The sequence below is a fragment of the Clupea harengus genome, chromosome 2 (assembly GCF_900700415.2).
Source record: "Clupea harengus chromosome 2, Ch_v2.0.2, whole genome shotgun sequence".
NCBI classification, from domain to species: domain Eukaryota; kingdom Metazoa; phylum Chordata; class Actinopteri; order Clupeiformes; family Clupeidae; genus Clupea; species Clupea harengus.
In genome coordinates, this window is record NC_045153.1 from 13,484,225 (window position 1) to 13,512,206 (window position 27,982).

The 27,982-nt window shown below is 45.7% G+C and overlaps 1 protein-coding gene across 6 annotated transcripts; it reads left to right on the forward strand.

Annotated features, from left to right (window-relative positions):
* Positions 1 to 341: 341 nt before the first annotated feature.
* Positions 342 to 27,917, forward strand: arhgef7a (Rho guanine nucleotide exchange factor (GEF) 7a). Of its 6 annotated transcripts, none has more exons than XM_031583373.2 (21): positions 342 to 742; positions 2,246 to 2,329; positions 11,183 to 11,267; positions 11,667 to 11,800; positions 12,606 to 12,801; positions 13,341 to 13,429; positions 15,259 to 15,353; positions 16,317 to 16,412; positions 17,057 to 17,179; positions 17,610 to 17,748; positions 18,674 to 18,733; positions 18,993 to 19,139; positions 19,804 to 19,890; positions 20,578 to 20,656; positions 20,989 to 21,128; positions 21,575 to 21,796; positions 22,282 to 22,375; positions 22,701 to 22,790; positions 26,704 to 26,806; positions 27,091 to 27,145; positions 27,720 to 27,917. In XM_031583373.2, the coding sequence occupies exons 1-21, from the start codon at positions 578 to 580 to the stop codon at positions 27,840 to 27,842; spliced, it is 2,406 nt and encodes an 801-aa protein (XP_031439233.1). In that variant the 5' UTR covers positions 342 to 577; the 3' UTR covers positions 27,843 to 27,917. The 6 variants fall into 6 exon arrangements, with proteins under 6 accessions (XP_031439233.1, XP_031439239.1, XP_031439217.1 ...); XM_031583379.2 differs by having other exon boundaries at positions 26,707 to 26,806; XM_031583357.2 differs by having other exon boundaries at positions 22,279 to 22,375; positions 27,720 to 27,916.
* The last annotated feature ends 65 nt before the right edge of the window (positions 27,918 to 27,982 follow it).

Here is a 27,982-nt window from a genome sequence, read left to right on the forward strand (position 1 = left end):
TGAGATTTTATTCCAGGCTTAAATCCAAAAGAAATCAGCATATAGGCCTACTGACTGACAAGATTTGGGATATGAAAATGTGTAGGCCTAATCACATAGCCTCTATACAAAACTCTCCATTCGCCCTTCCAGCGGTAGGCTGGGCATCCGCATATCATGCAAAATGATTTAGGTTGTTTCAACATATCATGCAAAAAAGCTTCTGAGGTCCACTGGCCGGACAGACAAATGGACCTGTCTGAGCCCGTGATGTCATCTGCCGGAAGATGTGGAGTGGCGGCTGCTGCAGGTTGTTATGTTCCAGGGAAGGCGTTTGACAGCTTGCCAGTGGGCTTGAAAAAAACCGGAGGAGAATAGACCCTGGCTTTCCCGTTACTAGGAAAGAGGCGTCATCTGGCTCCATAGAAAGAAGGGGAGTGTTTATTTGCCGTCGGTGTTTAAGCTTTCGTCCTGTATAGCTTACCTAAAGAGGAGATGTTTTTTATTTTGACAAACGGTTGATTTACATTAGAGGTAGGCTAAGGCTTTTTTCTATTTTCGACGCACCGCTGGTTGAGGTTTCGTCGTCAATGTGACCATGAATCCGGCTGAGCAGACGGTGACATGGCTCATCACCCTCGGCGTGCTGGAATCGCCGAAAAAGACCATTTCGGACCCCGAAGGTTTTTTGCAGTCGTCGTTAAAAGATGGTGTGGTTTTATGCAGGCTGCTGGAGCGACTGCGTCCAGGTACTACAGAGAAAGTAAGTAGCCCACATAATTTTGGCTCATCCTGCCGCATTGGCCCCGCTCATTCTGTATGTGTGTGTTTATCTGTCCAGCCGCTTTCTCTGTCCGCGGCATAATGCTTGAATATCCGGCCTCTCTCAGTCCTCTGGCTTATGAAATGGATATTTTTGTAGGTCACAACCACATTGGTTATTATCCGATAAACAACAGAAGACAACCGCACACACAGTCAACACATTCCCCCGCATTATGGCTAGCCCAATATGCGCCAACGCTGAGGTGTTTAGAGCGAGTCTTTATCAGACGCGGCGGGTGAATATCTGTTGCGGGAAGCTATAGATAATTGTTGTAGCCGACTGACACATTTACAAGGGCTTAGGCCTTTATGGTTTCATTTCATACAGTGGATTTGAGCGTTATACGTGTTGTAGTCTAGTCCACGATTTATCTGAACATGTATGGCAATTACTTGCTAGCTTATCTATTTGGACATAGCCTAATCTATTGTGCCAGGGGTGAACCCCTTGCAAATCGCATTACACGGGTTTTCAAAGTAGTTTGCATGAATGTAACCTGCATCTGATACAGATTAACGGGGATGCTACAGATTCATTTCATGTCTCATATACTTCAAGCGTGGGCCGCCATTGACTGCAAAAAGACAGCACAAAAGGACCCTTTCCACATTTAAAGAAACAGGGCAGAGTTTTAGGGTGTGCACACACACCATTAGTTTGCCTCCAGGACTGCACGCACAATTGGTCTCATAGTCAGTCAAGTTTGATATAGGCTATTAACAATTGATCAACATGCTATGTTACCTCAGAAGGTGTCTGAACAAGTAGTTTGTTTTTTTTAGCCAAGGGTACATTCTGAGGATACGCAAGATAATTAATATCCTGTCCTTTAAACCAGTCACCATTTAAGTCAACCAAAGAATTCAGTTTGGCCAATATTATTTGACGCAAATCACAATTATGCCCGAAGAACTGTGAAACTGATCAAAGATCGTTGTGTAGGTCTATAGCCTAAACTGAATATTTGATTGCTTAAACCGAATCTAATAACTGACTAACCCTATTGAACAAAGTGACCAGTCCGTCACTACATTGCATACGCTGCACAGTGTATGCATTTAGGCAGACTAGGTGAAGAAGTAGGCAGAAAATTAGAGCTTTCCCAGATTCAGATTTTCTAGTAGCCTCCTCTCCATGCCTTCAGAGTTCAGATTCATTTAGCCCGCCTTTCTAGTGTCCCCTCAGCCAAGCTGTGCCATTCTGTGGTGTCCTTTTTGAAAACGTCATTTCCCTCGCTCAACCCCTCACTTCCCTAAGACGGGATTTGTTCGTGGGACTGTTTGAGTGCAAGAGATGTAGGAAGGCGAGGGACATTACGTCCAAGTCAATTCGGCTAGCGTCCTCTTTCTTGTTGAATTGTTATCGAGCTAGGGAATAAAGCACCCCCGCGTATAGCTTGCACTTTTTGCTGAAAATTTGCTATTCTATTTAAAAATCTAGATTTACCAGGAGCCTAAGAACGACAACGAGTGCCTGAACAACATCAAGGAGTTTCTCAAAGGCTGTGTCGCGTTTCGTGTCGAGGTAAGCTATTATTTGTACTTGTGTGTTTTATAAGCAAAAACTGTTTATCGCAAATTTCATCCGTATGATATCCAGCGCCTTGGGTCTTTTTTGAGAGAGCAGCGTGGACTGTACTGGTGATACTGGATAGGAAGCAAACAATCAACAAAGGGGACCCGGAGGACTGCCCGTGGGAGGCTGGACTGGTTCGAATGCAGTCTCAAGTAACTGACTGAAATAAAGAAAGCCCTGTATTGCCGATAATCAGCCAACCTTACACTAACCTCGTCGAGATGTATTTTACACAACAGTAGCAACAATTAAAAACACATTGTATGCAGCATTTAGCTTGCGATTCATGGATGTCAGGTTAACAGTCTACAAATCTATTACCGAGGAGAACACTTTATCTGAAAGCCTTCTGTGTATCTGTGCGTGGCATTGTCGTTTCTTCTCTCCACTGGCCTCCATGACTTGGGCGCAGTAACTAGTCATTGCTCTGGCCGCAAGCGAAAATTATCGCTTCACTTACTCTGGATTTGCTTTGCTGAAAATGTCAGAGAAGGTGGTCGTCAAACTGTCGGGCTGAGGATTGTTTGACTCCTGCATTTGAGTCACCAGATTACACCCAAGGCAGCACAACAATTTTCTATGTTTGTTGACAAACACACAGTGTTCCAATGCACCCATGAACTAACCTAAAGTGCATCCCACCAAAATAATAAAGTAATAAGAAAGTGTGTAGAATTCTGAACATTTCATATATTAGGATTTTATATATATTCTAGAAATAGTCAGTGTTTGAAGTTTATTATTTTGATTAGTACGCTGTGTGTGTTGTTGAAGCAAAACTTGGCCCTTTAAGACTGATTTGTACTGTCACATCGGAGCCAGTAAAGGCCGGAAATCTGATGGGTTTGTGTTATGTAATTTATAGGCAGTATATGCACATCAAAAACATTATAAAAAAGCTACAATCCTAGTCTTAATGTGAAGAATTGTCCAGTACGCATTAGAAAATATGCTGTATGTTGAAGGTGAGGCACAAAGAAACAGGCAGACGTGTATTATGCGCATCTATTATGTGGCAGATGGGCCTGGTGTAATGTTTGTTTGGGGTCCTTGTAGCACAGAGGAGGGAGGGCCCCTAACCCATATGGATGCCCCTTCATATAGTGTCAGAACCCAGGGGTCCTCTTAACCACAGTTCAGTTGGAATGGTTTTTATGTTGTTGTTTTACGACCTTTTGCTGCTCAAATCTGCCTTCCTTCTGCCGTGGCGGTGATTTTAGGTTTGCTTTGCTGTTGCTGGTGCCGTTTAGTGTCTTTGTGGTGCATTTATTGTGCTATGTACAATGGCCCATATTTTATGTTGATGTCATGGTAATATATATATATTTTTAAAAGCCCTTGAGAAGGGAGTAAACAATGGATCGTTTATTTTACCCATGGAGGTGTGTTCACATCCTACAATTCCTTGTGATCTTGAGAAGAGAGGAGTGGTTGGATGCAGCCATCACCTCGTGATGTATTATCCAGTCTCTCTCTCTCTCCCTCTCCCTTTCCCTCTCCCTCCCTCTCTGTCTCTCTCTCTCCCTCTCCCTCTCTCTCTCTCTCTCCCTCTCCCTCTCTCTCCCTCTCCCTCTCCCTCTCTGTCTCTCTCTCTCTCTCTCTCCCTCTCTCTTTCCCTCTCCCTCCCTCTCTGTCTCTCTCTCTCCCTCTCTCTCTCTCTCCCTCTCCCTCTCCCTCTCTGTCTCTCTCTCTCTCTCTCTCTCTCCCTCTCTCTCTCTATTATATTTAAGTCCCAAAATATCAAATTAGGTGCTATCAACAGCAATTAGAAGGTGTCCCGCCAGGCTGTTTTTGGTGTAATAGGGACGTGGTGATTCAGCGCCTCTGTGAATACCCACTCAGAGCCCGAGGGCGCAGGGGAATTCAATCAGGTAATTTGGTGTTTAGATGTCATTGTGCCTTGGTCGCCTCCATAGGCCAAATTGCTTCATTAGATTTCTCCCTCGGCTGGAAACGTAGCCATCAGTCACAACACACACATACAACGTGATGGGAGTCGGAGATCATAAAGTGTAGGTCTTTGCATTGTGGGCGCTCCTGGCATTACCCTGGCTGCTTCCAAACTTGTGTTGGCCTTGGAGCAAGACTACCAAGATGGTTGCTTTCTCAACCTCCCCCCCTCCAAGTTTGTTTACTGTTTTACCAAGATGGTGGCTCACTCTTGAGGGGATCAGGCTCTGTTTTGGTTGGGATCATCCTGATTATCCACATTCTCAGGCCCTGATCTGCCCCCTAGTCACCCTGTCTCTTCGTACTTGTCCTCAGCTGACCTGGTTGCGCTGCTGTTGAATTTGTCATACTCCCATTCAGGTCAATGGCCACCGGCCCCCTTCTAACCACTCTGTCCTCCTGAGGTATTTGGCCTTAAAAACAGGGGCCTGGATGATTTGAGGCCAGATCCAGTGCAGCATTCTTTTGCCCCTCAGATAAGCAGAGATGGGACGTAGCCCCCTCACACACACACACACACACACACCTCATGCTTGTGCTTACTAGTGGAGGTCTGCTTTGGCTCTGGAATTTGCCGTCAAACAATAAGGAAGCGCAGTCTGATGGTTTATGATAAGTGAAGGTTGTTGGGATGCGGGTGGTGTGTGTGTGTGTGTGTGTGTGTGAGACTTGGCTTCAGGTTTTCCTCTTGTGTAGGTTCCCCCCTCCCCTGTCTTATTTGGGTTTTCAGAGACCCCCTGTCCTCTGACTTCAGTGGACTGACTGATTCAGGCAGGACCCGGTGTTCAGATATGACTCTGATTCAGGCAGGACCAGAAGTTCAGATATGACTGATTCAGGCAGGACCCAGTGTTTAGATATGACTGATTCAGGCAGGACCCAGTGTTTAGATATGACTGATTCAGGCAGGACCCAGTGTTTAGATATGACTGATTCAGGCAGGACCCAGTGTTCAGATATGACTGATTCAGGCAGGACCCAGTGTTTAGATATGACTGATTCAGGCAGGACCAGAAGTTCAGATATGACTGATTCAGGCAGGACCCAGTGTTTAGATGTGGCTCTGATTCAGGCAGGACCCGGTGTTCAGATGTGGCTCTGATTCAGATTCAGATTCAGATTCAGCCTCTCTGGCTATGCTTCTCACTCACTCTGTTAGTTAGTCTCACTCTGAGTCTCGTCTTCTTGCTCCATATTTTCTCTCTATTTTACCTCTCTCTGCATTCTCTTTATCTGTCTTCTCTTTCTTCCTCTTCCTCTCTATCTCTCTCTATGTCTTAGTCTCTATGTTTGTGTGTCTATTTCTCTCTCTCTCTCTCTCTCTCTCTCTTCGTCTCTATGTTTGTGTGTGTCTCTTTCTCTGTCTGTTTTCCTCTGAGCCTCTTGCTCTATCTCTCTCTGTCTCTCTCCTTGCTCTCTCCCCCTCCCTCCTCCTCCTCACTCTTTAGTGTCTCTATAGAGAGCTGGTGTGCTGTGATGCACTGGGTAGGGCTGGGCTGGGTTGGCAGTGCCCAGCCTCCAGCTGTGGGATGCCCAGACAAGCGTCCCTTTGTGCTGTGTGTGTGTCGCTGGCCTTGAGGAGCAGTCTGTGCTGTTTGGCATGACGGCCATGATGCCTCTAGGATGACTGCAGTGCAGTCATGTCTGATTCATGATCACCCCAGTGTTGGGGTTAAGTGCCCCCTCACCCACCCCGACTCGGCGCTCTGCTTCATATTCAAGCAGGAACTCGTACATTCAGCACATATCGTTTCATATGATATGGATTTGTGATGGGTCTCTTCATGCACATTTCAGTTCAAAGGCGTGGGATGACGTATATAGTCATTTAGTAGGAATTTCTTTAAAAATAATAATGATAATAATCATAGACTTCCTGATGGTGAAAGTGTGGCATGTTTCTGGGCTCGTTCACATCCACACATGAGCCAGTGGACAGCTGAGCTGGGCTGAGTTCCTGCTTGTTGTAATGAGTCAGCACTGAAACTTGAAACATTGATTTAGATTTAGAGTGGCGATAAAGTGAAAACATAAGCAGGCTGTGGCCTGTGGATAGGTAAGAGTGAGAGGGTGAGTGTGCTATCTCACTTTCAGTCACTTTCACGGTAGAGGAGGGCTTCACCAGGAACCTTGTGGTTCAGTTGTGAATGTCTGTTCTATATACGATTGAGACTCTTTGATTTATCGCTGTTCTGGGATGTATGGGGATTTCTGGTCATTTTTTTACTTCACGTGAGACACACAGGATACACGTAGGATTAAAATAATAAATAATAATAAATAAAATAAGATGATTTTTCCCTTGCCTGTTTTATGGTGTGAATGTGGATTTTTATGATGCAAGCGAGTAAAGGCCAGGCCAGAGAAGAGATCATCGAGGCTCAGAAGCACCTTTTGCAACACAGCCTAGTCACCTTTTGCAACACAGCCTAGTCACCTTTTGCAACACAGCCTAGTCACCTTTTGCAACATAGCCTAGTCACCTTTTGCAACATAGCCTAGTCACCTTTTGCAACATAGCCTAGTCACCTTTTGCAACACGGCATAGCCACCTTTTGCAACACGGCATAGCCACCTTTTGCAACACGGCATAGCCACCTTTTGCAACATAGCCTAGTCACCTTTTGCAACATAGCCTAGTCACCTTTTGCAACATAGCCTAGTCACCTTTTGCAACATAGCCTAGTCACCTTTTGCAACACGGCATAGCCACCTTTTGCAACACGGCATAGCCACCTTTTGCAACACGGCATAGCCACCTTTTGCAACACGGCATAGCCACCTTTTGCAACACGGCATAGCCACCTTTTGCAACACGGCATAGCCACCTTTTGCAACACGGCATAGCCACCTTTTGCAACACGGCATAGCCACCTTTTGCAACACGGCATAGCCACCTTTTGCAACACGGCATAGCCACCTTTTGCAACACGGCATAGCCACCTTTTGCAACACGGCATAGCCACCTTTTGCAACATAGCCTAGTCACCTTTTGCAACATAGCCTAGTCACCTTTTGCAACATAGCCTAGTCACCTTTTGCAACACGGCATAGCCACCTTTTGCAACACGGCATAGCCACCTTTTGCAACACAGCCTAGTCACCTTTTGCAACACGGCATAGCCACCTTTTGCAACACGGCATAGCCACCTTTTGCAACACGGCATAGCCACCTTTTGCAACACGGCATAGCCACCTTTTGCAACACGGCATAGCCACCTTTTGCAACACGGCATAGCCACCTTTTGCAACACGGCATAGCCACCTTTTGCAACACGGCATAGCCACCTTTTGCAACACGGCCTAGTCACCTTTTGCAACACGGCATAGCCACCTTTTGCAACACAGCCTAGTCACCTTTTTGCTGGTCATGAATAGTTCCAGGTCAGCTAGTTTCAGTACAGAAAAAAATGAGTGAGTATAATATAGTATAGTATAGTATAGAGTAGTGAAGTATAGAGTAGGCTGCAGAGGTCCATCATGTATTGCTCTGGTACTGAGGCCAGTAGCACTTTCCACTAATGTCATATTTTGCATTAGTGCAGAAATGAGGTCTGAGCATAGCATCCTAGTATAGTATATTTGTTGTATAGTATACTAGTATATAGTAGTATTGCATCATATCATGTAGTATGGTATAGGTTATATATAGGTATATGGCAGAGGTCCATGATGCATTGCTCTTGTACAGATGCCAGTAGATAGTATAGGTCAATCATTGGCAGTTGCGTTTTGATTGTGTTGTGTAATCTAAGTGCTCTTCTCAGTTAGAGGGAAGCGGCAGTGGTGCTGCTGCTGTTGTTGTTTGTACAAATTGCTACTTTACAGCACTCAAGGCCAGTCATTCATTTCTAATTAGGCTTTGGGATGTTAGTTACAGCCGCTTTTGCCCCACAGGCATTCTGTACAGATGTGCTTTTGTACCGTGCAAGTACTTTTGAATGTTCACGGAAATCAGTGAGCACTAATCTGAACTATTTAGAAAGTGTTAAAGACTAGTGCACACTGCTGTCATATTTGACCACATATTGCAGGTTTTTAAAGAGGTCTGCATTATGGCAGTGTCTGCATCTTGCATAATTATCTCGGTTGGATGAAAGTCATAGCCTAGACAAATATGGGCTGAAATTTGGAACAACTGTCTACACGCGCTAAGTAATCCTAGCCCTGATTGATCCCTGCTACTGTGGCGGGAGTGTAAATTAATTGCATGCGGCTGTTCTGATGAAATGGGGTTGTTATCTCCACCGATGTGACCGGGTTTGGTGCCTCAGCTGGAAATGAACCTGGCTGGCTGTTCTTACTGAAATGAGCCAGCATTGTTACACACACACACACACACACACACACACACAGATCCACATGCGCACACACACACTTTTGTTGAAATTGACTATTAGGCAACTCACAAAGAGTCGCAAACATAGCCACACATGCACGCACACACACACACACACACACACACTTGTGTAGAGATTAACTGATAAGAAACTCACAAAGAGTTGCAAACATAGCCACACACACACACACACACACACACACACATTCTCTGGGGGCATATCTGTAATCAGAGCGGAAAGTAAAGGGAAACCCATATCTCACAGTCACCGGCTTCTGCTGGCGTGGGGCCACTGCAGCCGGCGCCTCAGCGCAGAGCACAGGCACCCGACCCGACCCGTCACTAACACACACAACTCAACCTCCTCACCACAGAGCACAGGCACCCGAACCGTCACTAACACACACAACTCAACCTCCTCACCACAGAGCACAGGCACCCGACCCGTCACTAACACACCCAACTCAACCTCCTCAACACAGGCACCCGACCCGTCACTAACACACACAACTCAACCTCCTCACCACAGGGCAAAGGCTCGACTACACTACTCAATTCACCAGTCGCTAACACGCGTAACTCAATCTCAACCACATCCATCCATCACAACCACTTCCCTGAATTACTTTTCCTTAACCTTGATGGAAAACTTCATGAGGTCAAGGAGATGTTAAAGAGAATTCATAAGGACTAACAACTGCGGTGCTAAGAGAAGACTTTCACCTACTTACTTACCGACTACACTAACACCTACTTACTTACATACTATACGTACACAATGCGACGTTATTATGCTACGGCGGATCTCGCTTACGTGGGTCATATTGATAATTTGTTATTGCTGCTGCAAGGAATTGTGGGACTGCATTATCTCCTTTCCTATCATAAGGGATGGTCCATTGCACCCTATGCTAAAGGAAGGTAAGATAAGAAAGGATACGAAAGTGACCATTCCTTCAGCATTTAAGAGAATTCGACCTGTTCTTATCATGGCTGCCACTTAGATACTTCTGGGTCATTTCGCTCAGTTAGGAACCTTCCTAAGCAGAAAACACTATTTGACCGCAGGCCAAGTCCATACTGACGTAGCTTATTTGACCACAGGCCAAGTCCATACACACTTAGCTTAATCTATTTAGGCTACATCCATGTGCATACAGAGGAGAGGCATTGCACTGGATAAACTACTAATTACCTCCCCTGGACCGAGGCACCACATGTAAAAATCGGGCGTAGGCTTTTTTTTACAAATAATGTGGTTTTGGGGAATAGGGGTTTAGTATGAAAGCACACACATGCATATACATACACACACACACACACACACACACACACTCACAGATACACATGCACTTACAATGCACACACACACACTCACATGCATACACACACACACACACACACACACACACACACACACACACGCACTCACACACATTCACACACACTCTCACAGATACACATGCACTTACACACATATGCATACACACACACACACACACTCACAGTTACACATGCACTTACAGATACACATGCACAAACACACACACACACACACACACACACATATGCATATACACACACACACACTCACTCTCTGTATGGCTCCCTCTCCTCTCTTTTAGCACTGTTGTGTTAGTTCAGACTGAGGCAGCATGCAGTGCTGTGCGTCAGTGGTTTTGAATATGCCCATATGGTGCGCTGCAGATCATCTCAAACAGCATGTCTGCTCTAACATCTGCAACACTCATTACGTGAGCTGCAGAAGCTCAGACTCATTTGTTGAATCGGTGTATGACCTGGTTGTAGAGTTCTGACTAATGCCATGCAGGAGCTCGTAGTGGTGCTGTGGGACATGTGAGAGCTGAGAGCTGTGTCGAGCTGTGTATGAGAGCTGTGTATGAGAGCTTTGCTGAGTGCTGTGTATGAGAGCTGTGCTGAGCGCTGTGCTGAGAGCTGTGTATGAGAGCTGTGTATGAGAGCTGTGCTGAGCGCTGTGCTGAGCGCTGTGTAGGAGAGCTGTGTATGAGAGCTTTGCTGAGTGCTGTGTATGAGAGCTGTGTATGAGGCTGTGTATGAGGCTGTGCTGAGGGCTGTGCTGAGAGCTGTGTATGAGGCTGTCTCATTGCTGCTTCAGTAGGTGTTCCAGTGGCTCTGCTGCACACTGTGGTTGAGTTTTGCTGATGTTCTGTGTAAATGTGTTTGTGTCCCTCCCTGTTGGATGTGCTGATGGAAGCTGAAGTGACAACTGATCTGTGTTTCGTAATGTATTTGTATTTGAAGGCATGCAGTGTACATTGTGTAACCCTCCTTTTCCCTTTCGTCCTTCTCTCCCTCTCTCTCCTCCCCTACCTCCCTCTCTGTTTCTCTCTATATCTGCCTGTCCTTCTCTCTTTTTCTTCTCAATGCCACTCTATGTCTCCCCCCTTCCATTTCTGTCTCTCTCTCTCTCTCTCCCCCCCCCTCTCTCTCTCTCTCTCCCCCTCCTTCTCTCTCTCTCTCCCTCTCTCTAGCCCTTTGAGCCCAGTGATTTGCTGCAGGGCCAGAACCTCACCAAGGTCCTTAGCACTCTAGTGGCTCTCAACAAAGTCACTGCAGGTAAATAAAGCACCTTTCACATCTCTGTGTGTGTGTGTGTGTGTGTGTGTGTCTCTGTGTCTGTGTGCATTTTCAGTATCTCTGACACACACACACAGTCTCAGTCAGTGTGTCATGCATTCTGACAGTGAGCACCCATCAGGAGATGTTCTTCCCATTCATTCTCTTTTATGTGTACTTTCCCTTACTTCCTCTCTTTGTTCTTTTTGTTTCTCTCTCGCGGTCGCTCGTCAATCCTCCCTTCTGTTCTCACTCTAATTTCCCTTATCTCTCTCTCTCTCTCTCTCTCTCTCTCTCTCTCTCTGTCTCTCTTTAGTAATGATATAACTTTGAGAGTGTATGACAGTCGTTGAATAAAGGAGTGCTAAAACCTCTCTTTCTCTCTCTCTCTCTCTCTAGACATCAGTGTGGGCAGTGACTCTGTGTGCTCTCGCCTCTCCTCCACCCCACGGATCAAGTCCTTTGAGTCCCTGTCCTGCCAGTCCTCTCTGGGAAGATCCTCCAAGATTCCCCACAACCAGTTCCGGAGCCTGGTGAGTACACACACACGCACACGCACACGCACACGCACACGCACACGCACACCGACACACAACCAGGAGCACCAGTGTGTATAAAAAGGCAAAGATGGGCGCTTAGGGGTGCAGTCAGTAATAATTTTTTTGTGGTGGAAAAAAAAAAAATGGTTGTAGACTTGTTGTTAATGAGATCTGTCTAATGGATAATAGTTGATGATTCTTCCTGTTTCCTGTGCATGTTGATACTTGGTTTTTTAATTGAGTTTTGACAAATTGGAAGGAAGGAGGAATAATATGAGGGAACATTTATGATCCCTTCAGTGGTTACATCATCATACTACTTACTCCACCTTTAATAGACCAGTGTGATTCAAAGAAAAATCTGCGTGCTTGGTACAGGTTTAGACTGTCAGTCTGTCATGACTGTGTTGACTCTGTGTGGGGAACCATCTCATTATGCTGATCGGCTAAATGAGCTGATGACATGTAGCCGTGTTTGAAAACACAAAAAGGCGAGCCAGCGATGACGCCTGTCAAAACTGTTTGTGTTATGAAGTCTACAGAGCCATGTAAAAATAGGTCGGTTATTTCCTCTAATGATTTCTTTTTTTTTTTTTTTTTTTACAAAAAATGACAGTTCTAGTCACTTTAGAGTCTTCAGAGAGGCACAGTAATTGTTATACTAGCTCACAGTCACTGAACCATTTTTTTTTTCTTCTATCCTTCCGGAACTCATTCTCTACCACTCTTCCTTTCTGTACCTCATTCTTTCTTTCTTTCTCCCTCTCTCTCTCCCTCCCTCCCTCGCTCTCTGCCGTAGGACATGACTGAAAACAGTAATGCCCAGCTGGTGGTGAAGGCTCGCTTCAACTTCGAGCAGACCAATGAGGACGAGCTGTCCTTCTCCAAGGGTGACATCATCCATGTCATCCGCACAGAGGATGGGGGCTGGTGGGAGGGCAGCTACAGCGGCAAGTCCGGCTGGTTCCCTAGCAACTACGTCCGCGAGATCAAAGGTAACAAGAAGTTCATCCTTTTGTTTAAAGTTTATTTTGGGGGTTTTATTTAGATAGGACTGCGTGGAGAGACAGGAAATGAAAGGCAGCAAGACTGGGATTAGGATGGGGAAATTACTGTGGGTCGGGCCCTAGAGCCATAGATGGTGAGGGTAAGGTGAGGGATGGTACTGCCTGCGCCACAGCCCCCCCGGATGGCATGGGAATCCGTCAGGTGTGTTACGGAGCGGGTCTGCTACTTCTGACGTCTCTGTGCTGAATGTGAAGGACTTACATGCTATCAGCTGATCCTTAAGATGTTTTGAAGTGGGTGGTAGCTGTTCGAATTAGAATAGAGTTTAAAAAAAGCCCAAGAGTTGTCTTCTACATGGCAGATGAAATGGTTACTGTGTGAGGGTTAGGTAAATGCGTAAATGGTTTTGAAAGTATGAAGTACGCTTGTGGCCTACAATTCAAATGCTGTATTTGCTTTAAATGGCGTGTTGATGTGAAACCGGAGTAGTGTGAGTGGTAAACCTCAGTCCCTGCTCTCCCAACAGAGAAACCTGTGTCCCCTAAATCTGCAACCCTGAAGAGCCCTCCAAAAGGGTTTGACACCACTGCCATCAGCAAGACCTACTACAACCTGGTAAGAACAACACCAAGAGAGCAATGAAAGAGAAATGTGTTGGTGCTCGTTCTGCTGTGGAACCATGTGCTTATTTCATCGTGATGTGACAGGAACACGCTAGTACTGAGTGCGACGCCATGATGTGTCGCGTATCAATTTGTTTATTCTTAAACAAACACAAAGCGGGCTGAAAACAGACAGACTCGATGGCTGGCTCGTGCAGGGACTCTCAAAGCTTGACCTCTATTTTAATCGTTCCTAAACCACACCCCATTCAGAGCAGTGCATTGTGGGAAAGAGTAGTCCCCTGGTAGCTCAGGGTTGAGTTGAAATATGTCAGTTTTGTATAGTCGTCAAACAGCAATTCCCCCAGACTTTTAGCAGTGATTTAATGCTGAAAATATGAACAAAACATGTGGTCTCATCATGTTTGTGTGCATTCTAATGCATATTATTGGTGCGCTGCAGGCTTGTTATTAGCTAAATTTGTTAACCATTCTCCTTCCCTGACAGAAAATGTATTTAAAACATACATTTTTAAATACTTCAAGATGCATACAATCTACAGAAACAGTGGGAGATAAGATACGTAGATATTATAATAGATAGAATATTTAATCGATATTGATGGGTTCATTAGCATTAGCTTCTTTAAGGCAGGTCCAGAGCTATTTTTGTTTCTGCAAACCAAGGCTACACATTTCACCTATAAAGGGTACTGTGGTGTTGTTTATGGAGCTCGGGTGTTTGCAGTGCACCTTCTACTGACCCAGGTCTGGGTTGCGTCAGGCTGTCTTTGTCCCTGTAATTTATCACCTCTGTGATTGGGGGAGAAGAGAACAGAGGAGAGTACTGTGGGAGGAGAAGTACCTCAGGGGAAGAGAGCATTGCTCACACACACACACACTCATAAGAGGAACAACAACAAAAACATAAACAACCAAAACAAAAAAGGGTTTCAGTGCTGAACTTCCTGACATGATGGTCTTTTGTTTTGATTCCATAAATGTGTCTCTTGGTTCTGCATTTGCGTCTGTTGTTCCTTGGCCGCAATTCGCGCTCTCTCTCTGTGTGTCCGTGTCCGTGTCTGTGTCCGTGTCTGTGTCTGTGTCTGTGTCTGTGTCTGTGTCTGTGTGAGTCACAGAGTGAGTCCTGGTTGAGGAGAGTCATACTCCTGCACACGCTCGGCTTTCTCTGTCTGCCTGAGGGGGGAGGGGAGGAGAGGGGTGCGTCAGAGAATAATTATAGGCTGGGGAGACGTGAGGTCACAGGCGGGGGTGACAAGTGTGTGTGTGTGTGTGTGTTTGTGTGTTCGTATACGTGTGTGTGTGTGTTTATGTGTCTTTGTGTGGGTGTTGTGTTTGTAAGTAAAAGGTGGTGTGGTGTGGTGAGACGTGAGGTTAGAGATGAGTGAGAAGTGTGTGTGTTTCTCAGCAAAAGGTGACAGAGTAAGAAGTAGGGTGAGGCCAGGAGAGGTGTGTGTGTGTGTGTGTGTGTGTGTGTGTGTGTGTGTGTGTGTGTGTGTGTGTGTGTGTGTGTGTAAAAGGTAACATGGCGAGACACAAGGTCACAGGCAAGGGTGACGAGTAAGTGGCTTGTGTGTGTAAATATACTTTTCAGTGACCAAGTGTCTGCCCAGAATTCAGCAGTGTTAAATCCATGTCTTGGATACCGCTGAACGGTTGGCTTCCAGCATATCGATTGTTTTTTTGGCCTGTGGTGTTTGTCTGGGGGAATGGAACACTGTGACCAGGCAGACATTCTCTCTGGGGAGGCTGGGTAATGTAATAGGTGGAATAGGTGGAATCCCAGCGATTAAAACCAAGAATCTGTCTCTCCCTTGCCAGGTGCTTCAGAACATTCTAGAGACTGAGACGGAATATTCCAAAGACCTGCAGAACCTCCTGTCCAGTTACCTGCGCTCGCTCCAAAACACAGACAAGTGAGTTCCGTCGTCATGGAAACAGCAGTTTGAGAGTTTTTTTCCCCCCGTGTGAATTTTTCCACGACACGAGCAGATATCTCACGTACCACCTGTTTTATGAGTCATTCCACGTGTCTGGTGACATCACATGATCTCAGTATGCAGTATGCAGTATAAGTATGCAGTATGCATGCAGTATACTCTTCATATCTGTAAATGCAAAGTTAACACAGTCCTCAGATGAGTTATCTTTGGACACAAACAGTCTGGGAGAGGGATTTTGCATTTGTTTATTTGTTGAAACCTCTCTCTTAAAGTGATGCCATTTTTTTGTGTAGAACTGTGTGTTTTTTTCTTTCCTTTCTGCTCTGTTTCTCTAATTGAGAACATTGACTGCCTGCCCTCGCAGCACCCTTTTCAAGCAGCCATGTTCGGTGTGAAAGTGCTGTAAAAAAAACCGAGGTGTGTTTGTGTGTGTGTGTGTGTGTGTGTGTGTGTGTGTGTGTGTGTGTGTGTGTGTGTGTGTGTGTGTGTGTGCGCGCGTGCGTGTGTGTGAGTAGGTTGGTCAGACCTCCGTTGTTGCTTAGACACAGCTGCAGCCTCTAACGGGGCATGCTCATAAACCAGACATATGAATCAATATTTTACTCTGTTCTCTCTTCCCTTACTCTGTCTCTCAATTTGTCTGTCTGTCTCTCTCTCTCTCTCTTATTTTTTTTTCTCTCTTTGTCTCCCACACACTTTGTCTCCACCACATTCTCAATTTTACTGTCCTCTCCTCGGCTTGTCTGGTTTCCTCTATTTTCTTTTTCACTGTCTCTCTCTCTCTCTCTCTCTATCTCTCGCTCTTTCTCTCCTTCTCTCTCATTCTTTCTCTCTCTCTCTCGCTCTCTCTCCTTCTCTCGCTCTTTCTCTCCTTCTCTCTCACGCTGTCTCTCTTCCTCACTATTCCATCCCTTTCTGTCTGTCTGTCCTCTTTAGACTCAGTAACTCAGACATTAGTGTCATCTTGGGTAATCTAGAGGAAATCAGCACGTTCCAACAGACACTCGTCCAGTCCCTGGAGGACATCACCAGGTGAGCCCCCCACACCACACACACACACACACACACACACACACACACACACTCTATCAACCCATTCAACCACCTCTCAGCCCATAGCTAAAGAAGCTGCAAGCTTTAAACCACATTACATTCTTAGGTATTCTTTAAGCAGGAACTCCTCTTTTCCCAATCAATTTAAGAGTAAGGTATACATGTGTCTATCAGCATGTGTGTACCCTGGCAGTTGAACCCAGGACCACCTTGATTTGTTCATTCGGCTACAGGAGAACTCCCGTCATTCCAGTCAGGCTTGATAAATAAGAGCTGTTTCAAAAGCTAGATTCCATCCCTTTCTCCCCAGTGTCCTTTTCATCTCATTTTGGTAACATCCAAACTGAACAGGGAGTGGCTGATATTCACTGCTGCAGAAACTACCAGCACTTTCGTGCATACTCCCCTGAGATTATTGCAGCTCACTACTGACATCTAGTGGTGCAAGTGGGTAACGAATAAGTGTCAATCCCACTTCATCTAATTGCCTAATTGAGTCATTTTAGAGATAGAACGCCACCTCATTTAAGTGTTTATATAATTCTGAGGATTCTGGGGAGTGACTGATTTGTCTGACTGACTCACTGATTGATGCATTGGTTGTCTTCCTCCATGATCACCAGACACCCAGAAACGCAGCAGAGGGTCGGAGGGTTCTTCCTGAAGCTCATCCCCCAGATGAAGTCTCTGTATGTGTGCTACTGCTCCAACCACCCCTCCACCGTCAACGTGCTCATGGAACACAGGTGTGTTACTGTTTCTCCGCAGTGACTGTGACGTAGGAACAGGAATATGAATACTGGTATTATATCTAATCTATATGAAGGGGCAACAACTTCGCACGTTGTTAGCGGGCTTGTTGTTGTTGTTGCCCCTGTAGTATCCTTCCTGTCTGAATATATATACAGCTCTAATTAGTCAGTCTTGTCTTCTTTTTCTTCCTCTGACTCTCTTCCCTCATCCCCTCTTCTTCCATTGCTTCCTCTGTGTCTGTCACATGCTCTCTTTATTTGTCTGTCTCCCTCACTCACACTCCCCCTCACTGTCTCTCCCTCCCTCTCTCCCTCGCTCGCTCCTTCTCTCCTTTCCACCTTTGCTCTCTCCCTTTGCTCCTCTCTCTCTCTTTCCCTTCCTCCCTTGCGCTCTCCCTTTCTCTCTCTCTCCCCCCATGTGTAGTGAGGAGCTGGGGGAATTTATGGAGAGTAAAGGGTCCAGCAGCCCCGGCATCCTGACCCTGACCACAGGCCTGAGTAAGCCCTTCATGAGGCTCGACAAGTACCCCACCCTGCTCAAGGAGTTGGAAAGGCACATGGAGGTAGGACTAAGCGTGTGTGTGTGTGTGTGTGTGTGTGTGTGTGTGTGACACAGACACACAGACACACAGACACACAGACACACAGACACACAGACACACAGACACACAGACACACAGACACACAGACACACAGACACACAGACACACAGACACACAGACACACAGACACCATTACGCCACAGCAAAATATATCCACATCTACCAGACACGGACTACATGCACCTGACAGAGAGAGACAGAGACAGAGAGAGACAGAGAGAGACAGAGAGAGACAGAGAGAGACAGAGAGAGACAGAGAGAGACAGAGAGAGTATCATCAACCATTACGCCACAGCAAAATATATCCACATCTACCAGACACGGACTACATGCACCTGAGAGACACACAGACAGAGAGAGAGAGAGAGCGGGAGAGAGAGAGGGAGAAAGAGAGAGAGAGAGAGAGAGAGAGGGAGAGAGAGAGACAGAGAGAGAGAGGGAGAGAGAGAGAGACACACACAGAGAGAGAGAGAGAGAGAGACCTATTTTCTCTCATGTTGGAAAAAAGTGTGCTTGTGCTGACAGAGATGAAAGAAAAGGTGTGAATCTGAACATGTCTTCAAAAGTATGAAAATTCTGTGTGTGTGTGTGTAGATGAGTGTGCATATGCACCAGGGACAGGATGTAACTACTGTGTGTGTACGTTTAAGTGTGCTCTGGACAGAGTGTATGTGTGCTTCAGTGGGAGAGAGTTATAGAGGGCTCTTGAAAGCCTAGAGCTCCTCTCCACGTAATTGGTTCAAGTGATGTGCTGAGATGTAACCTGCAGTGCTTTTCTTTCTTTCTCTCCCCCCCCCTCTCTGTCTCTCCCATCCCTCTCTCTCTCTCTCTCTCTCTCTCTCTCTCTCTCTCTCTCTCTCTCTCTCTCTCTCTCTTTCTCTTTCAGGAGGGTCATCCTGATAGGCTTGACATTCAGAAGTGTATGACCACATTCAAAAGCCTCTCGGTGGGTGACTGTGTCCAAATGAGAACTGTGTGTTAACGCTAGAGCTGTGAGCCCCAGAGGCGACACGTGTACCTCTGTTGTATGTAGCGCTATGGCCTGCATGTCCCTCTTGCCACTCCATACAAATGTGTGGAGAACTTCACTTGTCACTCTGCTGTGTCATAATGGGTGTGATTGTGGTTTCCATTGAGACTGGAACTTAGCGTAGCGCGCACTCACATTCGTGTCTGTCTGTGTGTGTGCGTTTCCACGGCAACAGGCGCAGTGTCAGGAGGTGCGCAAGCGTAAGGAGCTGGAGCTGCAGATCCTGATGGAGAGCATCCGGCTGTGGGAGGGGGAGGACATCCACACGCTGGGCTCCGTGCTCTTCATAAGCCAGGCCATGGTGCAGAGCCACAGCTCAGAGGTGCTGCTCAAACACTCACTCACTCACACACACATACACACACACACACACACACACACACACACACACACACACACACACACACACACACACACACACCCACCCACACACACAGCCCCACACACTCACGCACACACTCACACACACACACACACACACACCCACACACACAGCCCCACACACTCACACACTCACACTCACACTTACACACGCACACACTCTCACACACACACACACACACACACACACTCTCACACTCACTCACTCACTCTCTCATACACACACTCACACAAATCACATGCATGTACTCTTAACGCATGTTTAAAAAATGGGGTAAACATACCTGTTTGGTTGTATACTAACCTAGTGAAACATTGACGTGTCAACTAAAATAACACACATATATATTATTTAATGAATGCAGTCATTTACCAGTATAGTCAAATATTCACATTAACATTGAAGAATCTTGCTGTAGTGGTTTTTACAAAAAATATAATGATAAGAATGAAATGATGTATGTAGACTAGTTAGAATGGAATGCTGTCGAGTTGTTGTTGTTGTTGCTGTTTTTGTCATCAGTAGTCATAGATAAATGTAAAATGCTCTGGTGTGTTGTTATGGAGCATGTGTGTGTGATACAGTGGTTGTGTGTGTTGTTTAGGAGAGGCACGAGCGCTACCTCCTGCTCTTCCCTCACGTGCTGCTCATCCTCTCTGCCAGTCCCAGGATGAGTGGATTCATCTACCAGGTGAGCGAGACGGAGATGGAGACCGAGAGAGACGGAGACAGGCGGAGAAAGACACACACACACACAGAGAGAGAGAGAGAGAGAGAGAGAGAGAGAGAGAGAGAGAGAGAGAGAGAGAGAGAGAGAGAGAGAGAGAGAGAGAGAGAGAGAGAGAGAGAGAGAGAGAGAATAAGAACGAGGGATAGAGAGCGCATTAGAGAGAATGATTGAAATCATACGGACTGTGAGAGCGACAGACTTGCACAGGATGTGGGGGAGACAAAACAAATCATGGCAGAGATGAAGGTAATGAGACTGAGTGAGAGAGAAGCCACCGGACTCAGACAGTATGGCTGAGAGAAAATAAGACAGGAAGTGCAGTGTGTGAGATGGGAGCGAGAGTCTGCCGTGGACAGACAGAGACAGGAAGAACAAGACTGAGAGAGTAGAAAGAGAGGCCGTTTGACTGCATCTCTAAGCAAGGAAGTAGAAGAGAATGAGAAGAAAGGTTAAGAATGAGAAGAAAGAAAAAGACTGAAAGATTGAGTGAATGGACAAGAGCAGAAAAGAAGAGAAACCCCAGACCAGGTTGAACTTCGGTCAATGGCAGTGCATCTTCAGCTGGACTTAAAGCCCGTCTGGCCGCCATTGTAAGTGGTGTACAGATATGGATGTTTTGATTTCTGAGGTTGAATGTGTCTCTCTCAGGGGAAGCTGCCATTGACAGGCATGATGGTGACCAAACTAGAAGAGTCTGAAAGCCACAAAAATGCCTTTGAGGTCTCCGGTAAGAGACGGAATACATACATCCTACCAGCAGTGGAGTGCTGCTGTTTTTAGTAGATTTCCTCACTGCTAGAATGCCTAGTTGTTTTTTATCTTAAGAAAAGTTGTTGATGTAAAGCATGTCATTAGTTTGAGATAAAGGTTTCAGCTCACCTCCAATACGTTTCTAATCCCTTGTGTTCTGGTGTGTATGTGTGTGTGCACATATGTGTTGTTGTGTGCTTTTGTGTGTGTGTGCGCGCCTCCTTGTGCATGTATTTGCGTGTTTATGTGTGTGTGTGTGTGTGTGTGTGTGTGCGCGTGCATGTGCGTGTGTGTGTGTGTATGCTGCAGGGAGCATGTTCGAGCGGATCAGAGTGATGTGCTTCACGCAGCAGGACCAGCAGGACTGGCTGGATCACCTGACCCGCCAGACCAAACACACCACCATGACGGCGCCCAGCCTCAAGCCTCTCACTGTGCCCTGCCACACGGTCAGTGCACCCCCAAACCCTGCCCACCCTGGCACTGCCAATAGGCTCCCCTGTCTGTGTGGCAAGGATGTGAAACTGACACTACTGTAGACCTCAGAGCTGCCTTGATACATCTTTCTATATCCATTAGTCCATTAGTTAATGCCTTTGGGAAACTCCATTTATGTGCTGGTACTTTCTGGAAAAGGAACCATTCAGTTGATGATGTCCTGAAGCGCCTGACAGTAGAAGTAATTTTAATAATAATAACAATAATAATAATAATAATAATAATAATAATACATGATCATTTCCACTTTACCATGAATACAAACGCTTATATCCTTACATTTCCCTTTTTACCCCTCAAAGTGTTATAAATAAGAATTTATTTTACAGAAGACCATTTCCTTGGCTTTGACGCATGCTATAATGTCCCTCTCTAATGCCCCCCTCCCCCCCTCCAGCTCCCCTCCCACCCCCTCACTCCATCCCGCCAGTCAGAGAGCCGCGGGCTGACAGTGGGCCCCGCCTACCACACCCTCCCGCACCCCTCCTCCCACGGGGCGCCGCACAGCACCATGATGTGGGGGCCTCTGGAGCCCCCCAAAACCCAGAAGCCCTGGAGCCTGAGCTGCCTGCGCCCCGCACCCCCCCTCAGGCCCTCTGCCGCCCTCTGCTACAAAGAGGTATGGGGAGTTTAGGGTCGGGGTTACAAAGTCTGGATTCTGTAGAGAATTGGGAGAGATTTGCCTGCATAGGAGAGATCTATCCATTTGCTTGTCTGGCTTTACCACTTTTTCATTCTGTCTTTCTGTTGCTCTCTCTTACTATCTGTATAGCTCTATCTGTCTGTCTGTCTCTCTCACTCTCTTACTATCTGTATAGCTCTATCTGTCTGTCTCACTCTCTCACTCATTTGAACACATACCCTCCCACACACACACTCAAGCTCTCTTTCTCACACACACACACACGTGCACGCACACACACACACACACACACACACACACACACACACACACACACACACACAAACCTCTGACTATGCTAATGGTACACGTGTGTGTGTGTGTGTGTGTGTGTGTGTGTGTGCGTGCACGTTTGTGTGTGTGTGTGTGTGTGTGTCTGTGTTGTGTGTGTGTGTGTGTGTGTGTGTGTGTGTGTGCAGCAGGACCTCAGCAAAAGCCCCAAAAGCATGAAGAAGCTGCTGCCGAAGCGTAAGCCTGAGAGAAAGCCGTCCGACGAGGAGTTTGCCCTGCGCAAAAGTATGTCACCATAGCAACACCCTGACCACACCACACAGCACAGGTCATACAGCAGGACCTTGCACAGCACGGCAGCCTCTCTCACTGCGTACAACACGGCACAGAGCGTCATAGCACCATAGCACCATAGCACCATAGAGCAGCTCATTGCACAGTACAGCACATCTCTCATAGTGGAGCACTGCTCAGCACGGCACAACACAACATATGCATCCCGTCAGGAACCTTATAATATATGCATGACCTTTGCATTGATTCTGTATCACTGTCGTGATAAACTTTTATGTAACCTTCCTCTCTCTCCTCCCCCCCCCCCCCTGTCCAGGCACGGCTGCTCTGGAGGAGGATGCTCAGATCCTGAAGGTGATCGAGGCCTACTGCACGAGTGCCAAGACCAGGCAGACTCTCAACTCAAGTATGTGTAAATGTGTAATGACGCACACACACACACATGCACACTTACACTTTTCTTATTTCTGCCTTAGCTGTGGCCATGCATACCACCAACACTCTTGTCAAAATAAATAAACACACACACACACACACACACACACACACACACACACACACACACACACACACACACAGTGTCCTATCCGTCTGTTTCAAACTGTCCTCCTGCTCTGCGGCTGCCCTGTAGAGATGTGCTTCTTCTGACCCTCTTTTAACAGTATCCTCTCTTCCTCTTCTCTTCTTCATCCCTCTTTCATTCACTGCAACATTTTGTTGATCTTTGTTTTTGTTTTAAAAAAAACTCATCCACATCACTCTCTTTTGGGGCGTTGTGATCACCCCCTCATCTGTAATTTATTCCATTTTCTTCATGCATAATTTTCCCATCCGCCGACTATTTAATATTCTTTTATTTCAAATCTTTTTAATTCCTTTGATCATTGCGTCTCCCCCTTCTCCTTTTTACATGGTCTGCTCTGCACCCCTCGCCATGTTCACCCCTTCCTCCCAACACCATATGGTCTCTCCCACCATCAACGCTCACCACCCCCTCCCCTCCCACCACCACCACCACCACCACCACCCACGTAGCATGGCAAGGGACAGACCTGATGCACAACCACGTGCTGGACACGTCCAGTGTGGACCCTCTGGGCCGCCGTAGCAGCGTGTCGCGGCCGGAGGGAAGCTCGGACCTGTCGGAGGACTCGGACTATGACAGTATATGGACGGCCCACAGTTACAGGATGGGGCCCATAACTCGTAAGAGCTGCAGCTCCTACATCTCCCACCAGAACTAAACAAACAAACAAACAAACAAACAAACAAAAACCAAACGACGACCTCGCCCCCCCCCCAACCCCCCCAACCCCACGCTCTCCCTCCTCAGTGCAGTCTGGTTATTGTTATACCCGTCCTTCTTTGAGTTGGCTTCTTATTTTATTTCATTTTTATTTATTTCATGTATTTATTTACTGTATTAATCTATGTGTATTTATTCATCATTGTATTTTGGTTGATTTTTATTTATTTTTGTACACAATTTAACCAGCCTACATGTTTTGTTTCTGTGTGTTTATTGATCCTGTGTCCTTATGTATGTTTTATATATTTATTTATTTGTTTGTTTATTTTGTGTATGCACTTATCCGCGATGCCCTGTTGATTGACCACTTAACCCCCTCGCTTTGATCTCCCATCATTCATGGCGCTTTTATTTTGCACGGGAATGCCTCCCCTCCACCCCCCCAAACCCCACTGCCTGTTTATAATTCACCCTTATAAGAACAGCCCATGGGCTTTTACCATCAGAGCTGCTCTGTTGATACCTATTAACAAAGGTATACCTGACTGAGGCGAAGACCTTGTAGGAGTTACTCTTGTGGACTTCCCATTTCTCTAACTTCAGACCATCCCAGTGAAGTGTGTGCTGTATATATCACAGTTTTGGTTACCAGATTAACACCATTTTAGGATCAGGAATTACTGGACATTTTCAACTGTGATTTAGGAACCGATTTAGGAACAACAGGTAATGACAAGTTACATCATAATCAAGAGAGGAACTTCCTCTTCCTCAAGGAACTTTCTCGTCTTATGGCTGCTATAGGAACATAGGCCGTGCTCATTACCGCGCACTTGACTTTCAGTGCTTAGGGCGTTCACACTGACAGAACCAGCAGAATTCAGGGCACTGAAAGTACCCGGATGGCGCACTGCAAACGGTCAAAAAATGCAGTGTGAAATGATGGACATTACTCGCCCTAAACGGGCGCCATCTTGGCTATGTAGCGGAAGAGGAGGAGCCCTTTCGGCAGCTTTTCAGTTTGGAAAGTTGGCTGACTGACGCCTTGCAAATCACTTCAACCAATATTGCTGGTTACAATAACTGTGTTATCTGATAGTACAGTGTCTATTTCTCGGTAACTTTTGAAAAATCTAAGCGAGAAAACGCCAAAAGATGTACATTTACATACAAAACACGGCCGTCAGCGGAGTTTGGTCAGCCATCTTTCCAGCTGGCGCACAGATTTATGGGTAAAAGGCTCGCACATTTGCGTCCCTTAGTGTTCCATTTGAGACAACACTAATCAGCGACAGAACGCACTACAGATGTAAGTGCTTAGTGTGCACTACACACTGGATTGCAGTGTACTTCGTAAAGTGCGTGGTAATAGACATAGTCATAGTGTTAACAGAAACAAAAATCTAAATTGGTTCAGAACCTATTCAGCACAAATCAAGGTCAAAATAATATAATTCCACTTGTTCAAGGTCAGTACACAATGCTACAGGTTATATTGGGACAGCTGCACAAACTCTTGTCATGTATCAAGGATCCTCCCCTGAATTCTTAATTTTATATGTGTACTGTATTTTAAAGATTATTTTTGTACACTTACAGTATGTTTGTTTGTAAGTTTCCTTTACTCGTGTGTTTTAAAAGTTTATGATTGTGTCAAACGTTTACGCCGAAATAGTATGAAAGTTTACAAAACAAATGTGTTTGATGTTGGTGATATTGTTCTTGATGAGTTGTTGTGAAGTCGCTGTTAATCAGGTACAGTATGAGCGCTATAAATAAGAAGAGAAGGCAGATGTCTGAGCCTTTGGGATGAACACTCTCTCTCTCTGTCTCCATCTCTATCTCTCTCTCTTTCTCTTCCCCTCTCTCTCCTACTCTGTTTCCAATGATCACTGTGTGTCCCCCCCTCTTTTTTCTCTCTCTCTTCATCTCTCACTCTCTTTTTCTCTGTCTCACTCTTTCTCTCTCTCTCCTATCTCTCCTACTCTGTTTCCAAGGATCACCGTGTGTGTGTGTGTGTCCCTCTCTTTCTTTCTCTCTCTCTCTCTCTCTCTCTCTCTCTCTGTCTCCCTCCCTCCCTCCCTCTCTCTCTCTCTCTTTCTCTCTCCCTCTCTCTCTTTCTCTGTCTCTTCCACTCCCTCTCCTTCTCTGTTTCCAAGCTCCAGACATTCAATGTTTACGAAGCGGGTGAACCTCCTATTCCTTGTCTTTATTATTGTAAAAAGTGTTTATTTATTTATTTTTCTTTTCTTCATGGCAACAACATAGAAAACTGTCTTGCCAAACATCCTGCAAGTATTAGAGCAAAGAATAAGAATATATAAGTACAATACATGTTGTGTAATATTCTTTGTGACTCAATACTGTCGTCAAGAAAAAGTAAAAATGAGAACTGGAACTTTCTTTTCCAATGTTGTACCGTATCTGTTGCAATGCTGTGTACAGTAAGTAAAACCTTGCAAGTGATGTTTACGGAACCATAAAATGAAACAGTACTGAAATGGTTGTTACAAAAAAAATAAATCAATAGCATAACAGAGGAACAGAAACACTGTATTATACATTTTGAATAAATCTTGGATTTGTTAGATTGTCTTATAGTATTTTTGTGAGTTTGTGAGCGCGCGTGGGCCAAGTGCTTGTTTTCCCCTTCTTGGGTGCTCTCAACACAGTTTTTATTTTTATTTATTTTTTATTATTATTGTTAAAGAAACTGAGGTATATTCACCAGTGTCAATCACCTGGAGCCCATTCTTGCTTGACAGCCTTTGTTTAAACCTCTTTTGTCTGTCTTCTCCCTTTTTTCCCCCTTCTCTTGGATGATGCCACTCTGCATGACTAACCCAAGTCCCATCACTCACTACAACCCCACTCAAGTGTCGTCTTTTCCCCCTTGACACACCGCTCACTCTGGATCCTAATGAAACCCTGTAAATCAGTCAATCAATCACCAGTCAATCAATCCACCTGTCTGATCATCCAGGCAGACATCTGTGATCAGTATTTGCGGCGGTCTGACGGCAAACTGCGGGCGTTTTTTTGTTTGTTTTTTTTGTTTTTCTTCTCGAAGCAGGCGCGAGACGCGACACGGGGCCGTCTGGCCTGTTCCCGGTGGATGAGAAGATCGTTGTCGACGGGACCAAGAGCAACGGTCAGACCGTAACCGAGGAGAAGTAAGAACGCTGACCAGACCTCGCAGAGGAGCTGGGCTGCTGTTTGATTAGTCTTGTCTGAAGAGACACTTGCAGTCGGGTTATAATTACTATCCTTTAGCTGATTATCCATCGATTCAAGCACGCACACCATGTTCCGAGTGAAAGGCATGCAGCTCTCCTTGCATATACCTATCCCTAGTGTATACTAAGTCATAACAGTGTCCAGAAGTTACAGAAAGGAAGCCTGGAGGGGATCTTTCAGATTTAGTTTTAACCTTACCTGCACTTTTATTTTCTTCAAGGAGCCTGGTGGATGTAGTGTATGCCTTAAGAGAGGAGATCCAGGAGCTGAAGCAGGTAATTGATGGTGAACTGTGCTGTTGAGAATCGACTAAAATGTAGTCCTCATTATCTAGGGTCCTGCCACTAGAAGCAACACAAAGTTTCCAGTAGAATGCATTGATTAATTAAATAGGTTCCAGAACAGTATTCCCCTGGAAGACGCAGAGTTCCATGCTAAAGAGGTTCCAGAACAATAGTCTCTCAGACCACCCAGAATGTCTTGCCACACCAGTAAGGTAAAAAGTCAGTCAGATTGTCAAAAGGGTCTATGGATACCAACACTGAACTGTATAGTACTATCCTTTAGGGTAGGAGAGAACAGTACTGTGTAATTCTATAGGGTTGGAGATATGAGCCCTATTCAATCCTATAGGTGAGGTTAAATCAATGTATGAAAATCTGTAGGTGTGGTCAGCATGGTAGGTTGGGTCCTGTCAAGTTGATTAAACCCGAGAACTCAAGTCTATGGTAAAGATGTTGCTGTATTGCTTGTTTCACAGGTATATATTCAAAACATCCTGTTTAATCCAACTTTTATTGTATTTTATTGTTGTAATGATTTCTAATGGTCTCTGTTTCCTCTCTGAAGGACAATAAGAAGATGAAAAGGTCTCTGGAGGAAGAGCAGAAAGCACGGAAAGATCTGGAGAAGATTGTGCGGAAAGTCTTAAAAAGCATGAACGATCCATCCTGGGATGAGACCAATTTATGAGTTTTCGTGTGTGCGTGTGCATGTGCGTGCGTGTGTGTACATGCATGTGTGTGCGTGTATACATGCAAATGTGTACGTGTGTGTGTGTGTGTGTGTGTGTATACATGCATATGCATATGTGTAGGTGTGTGTGTGTGTGT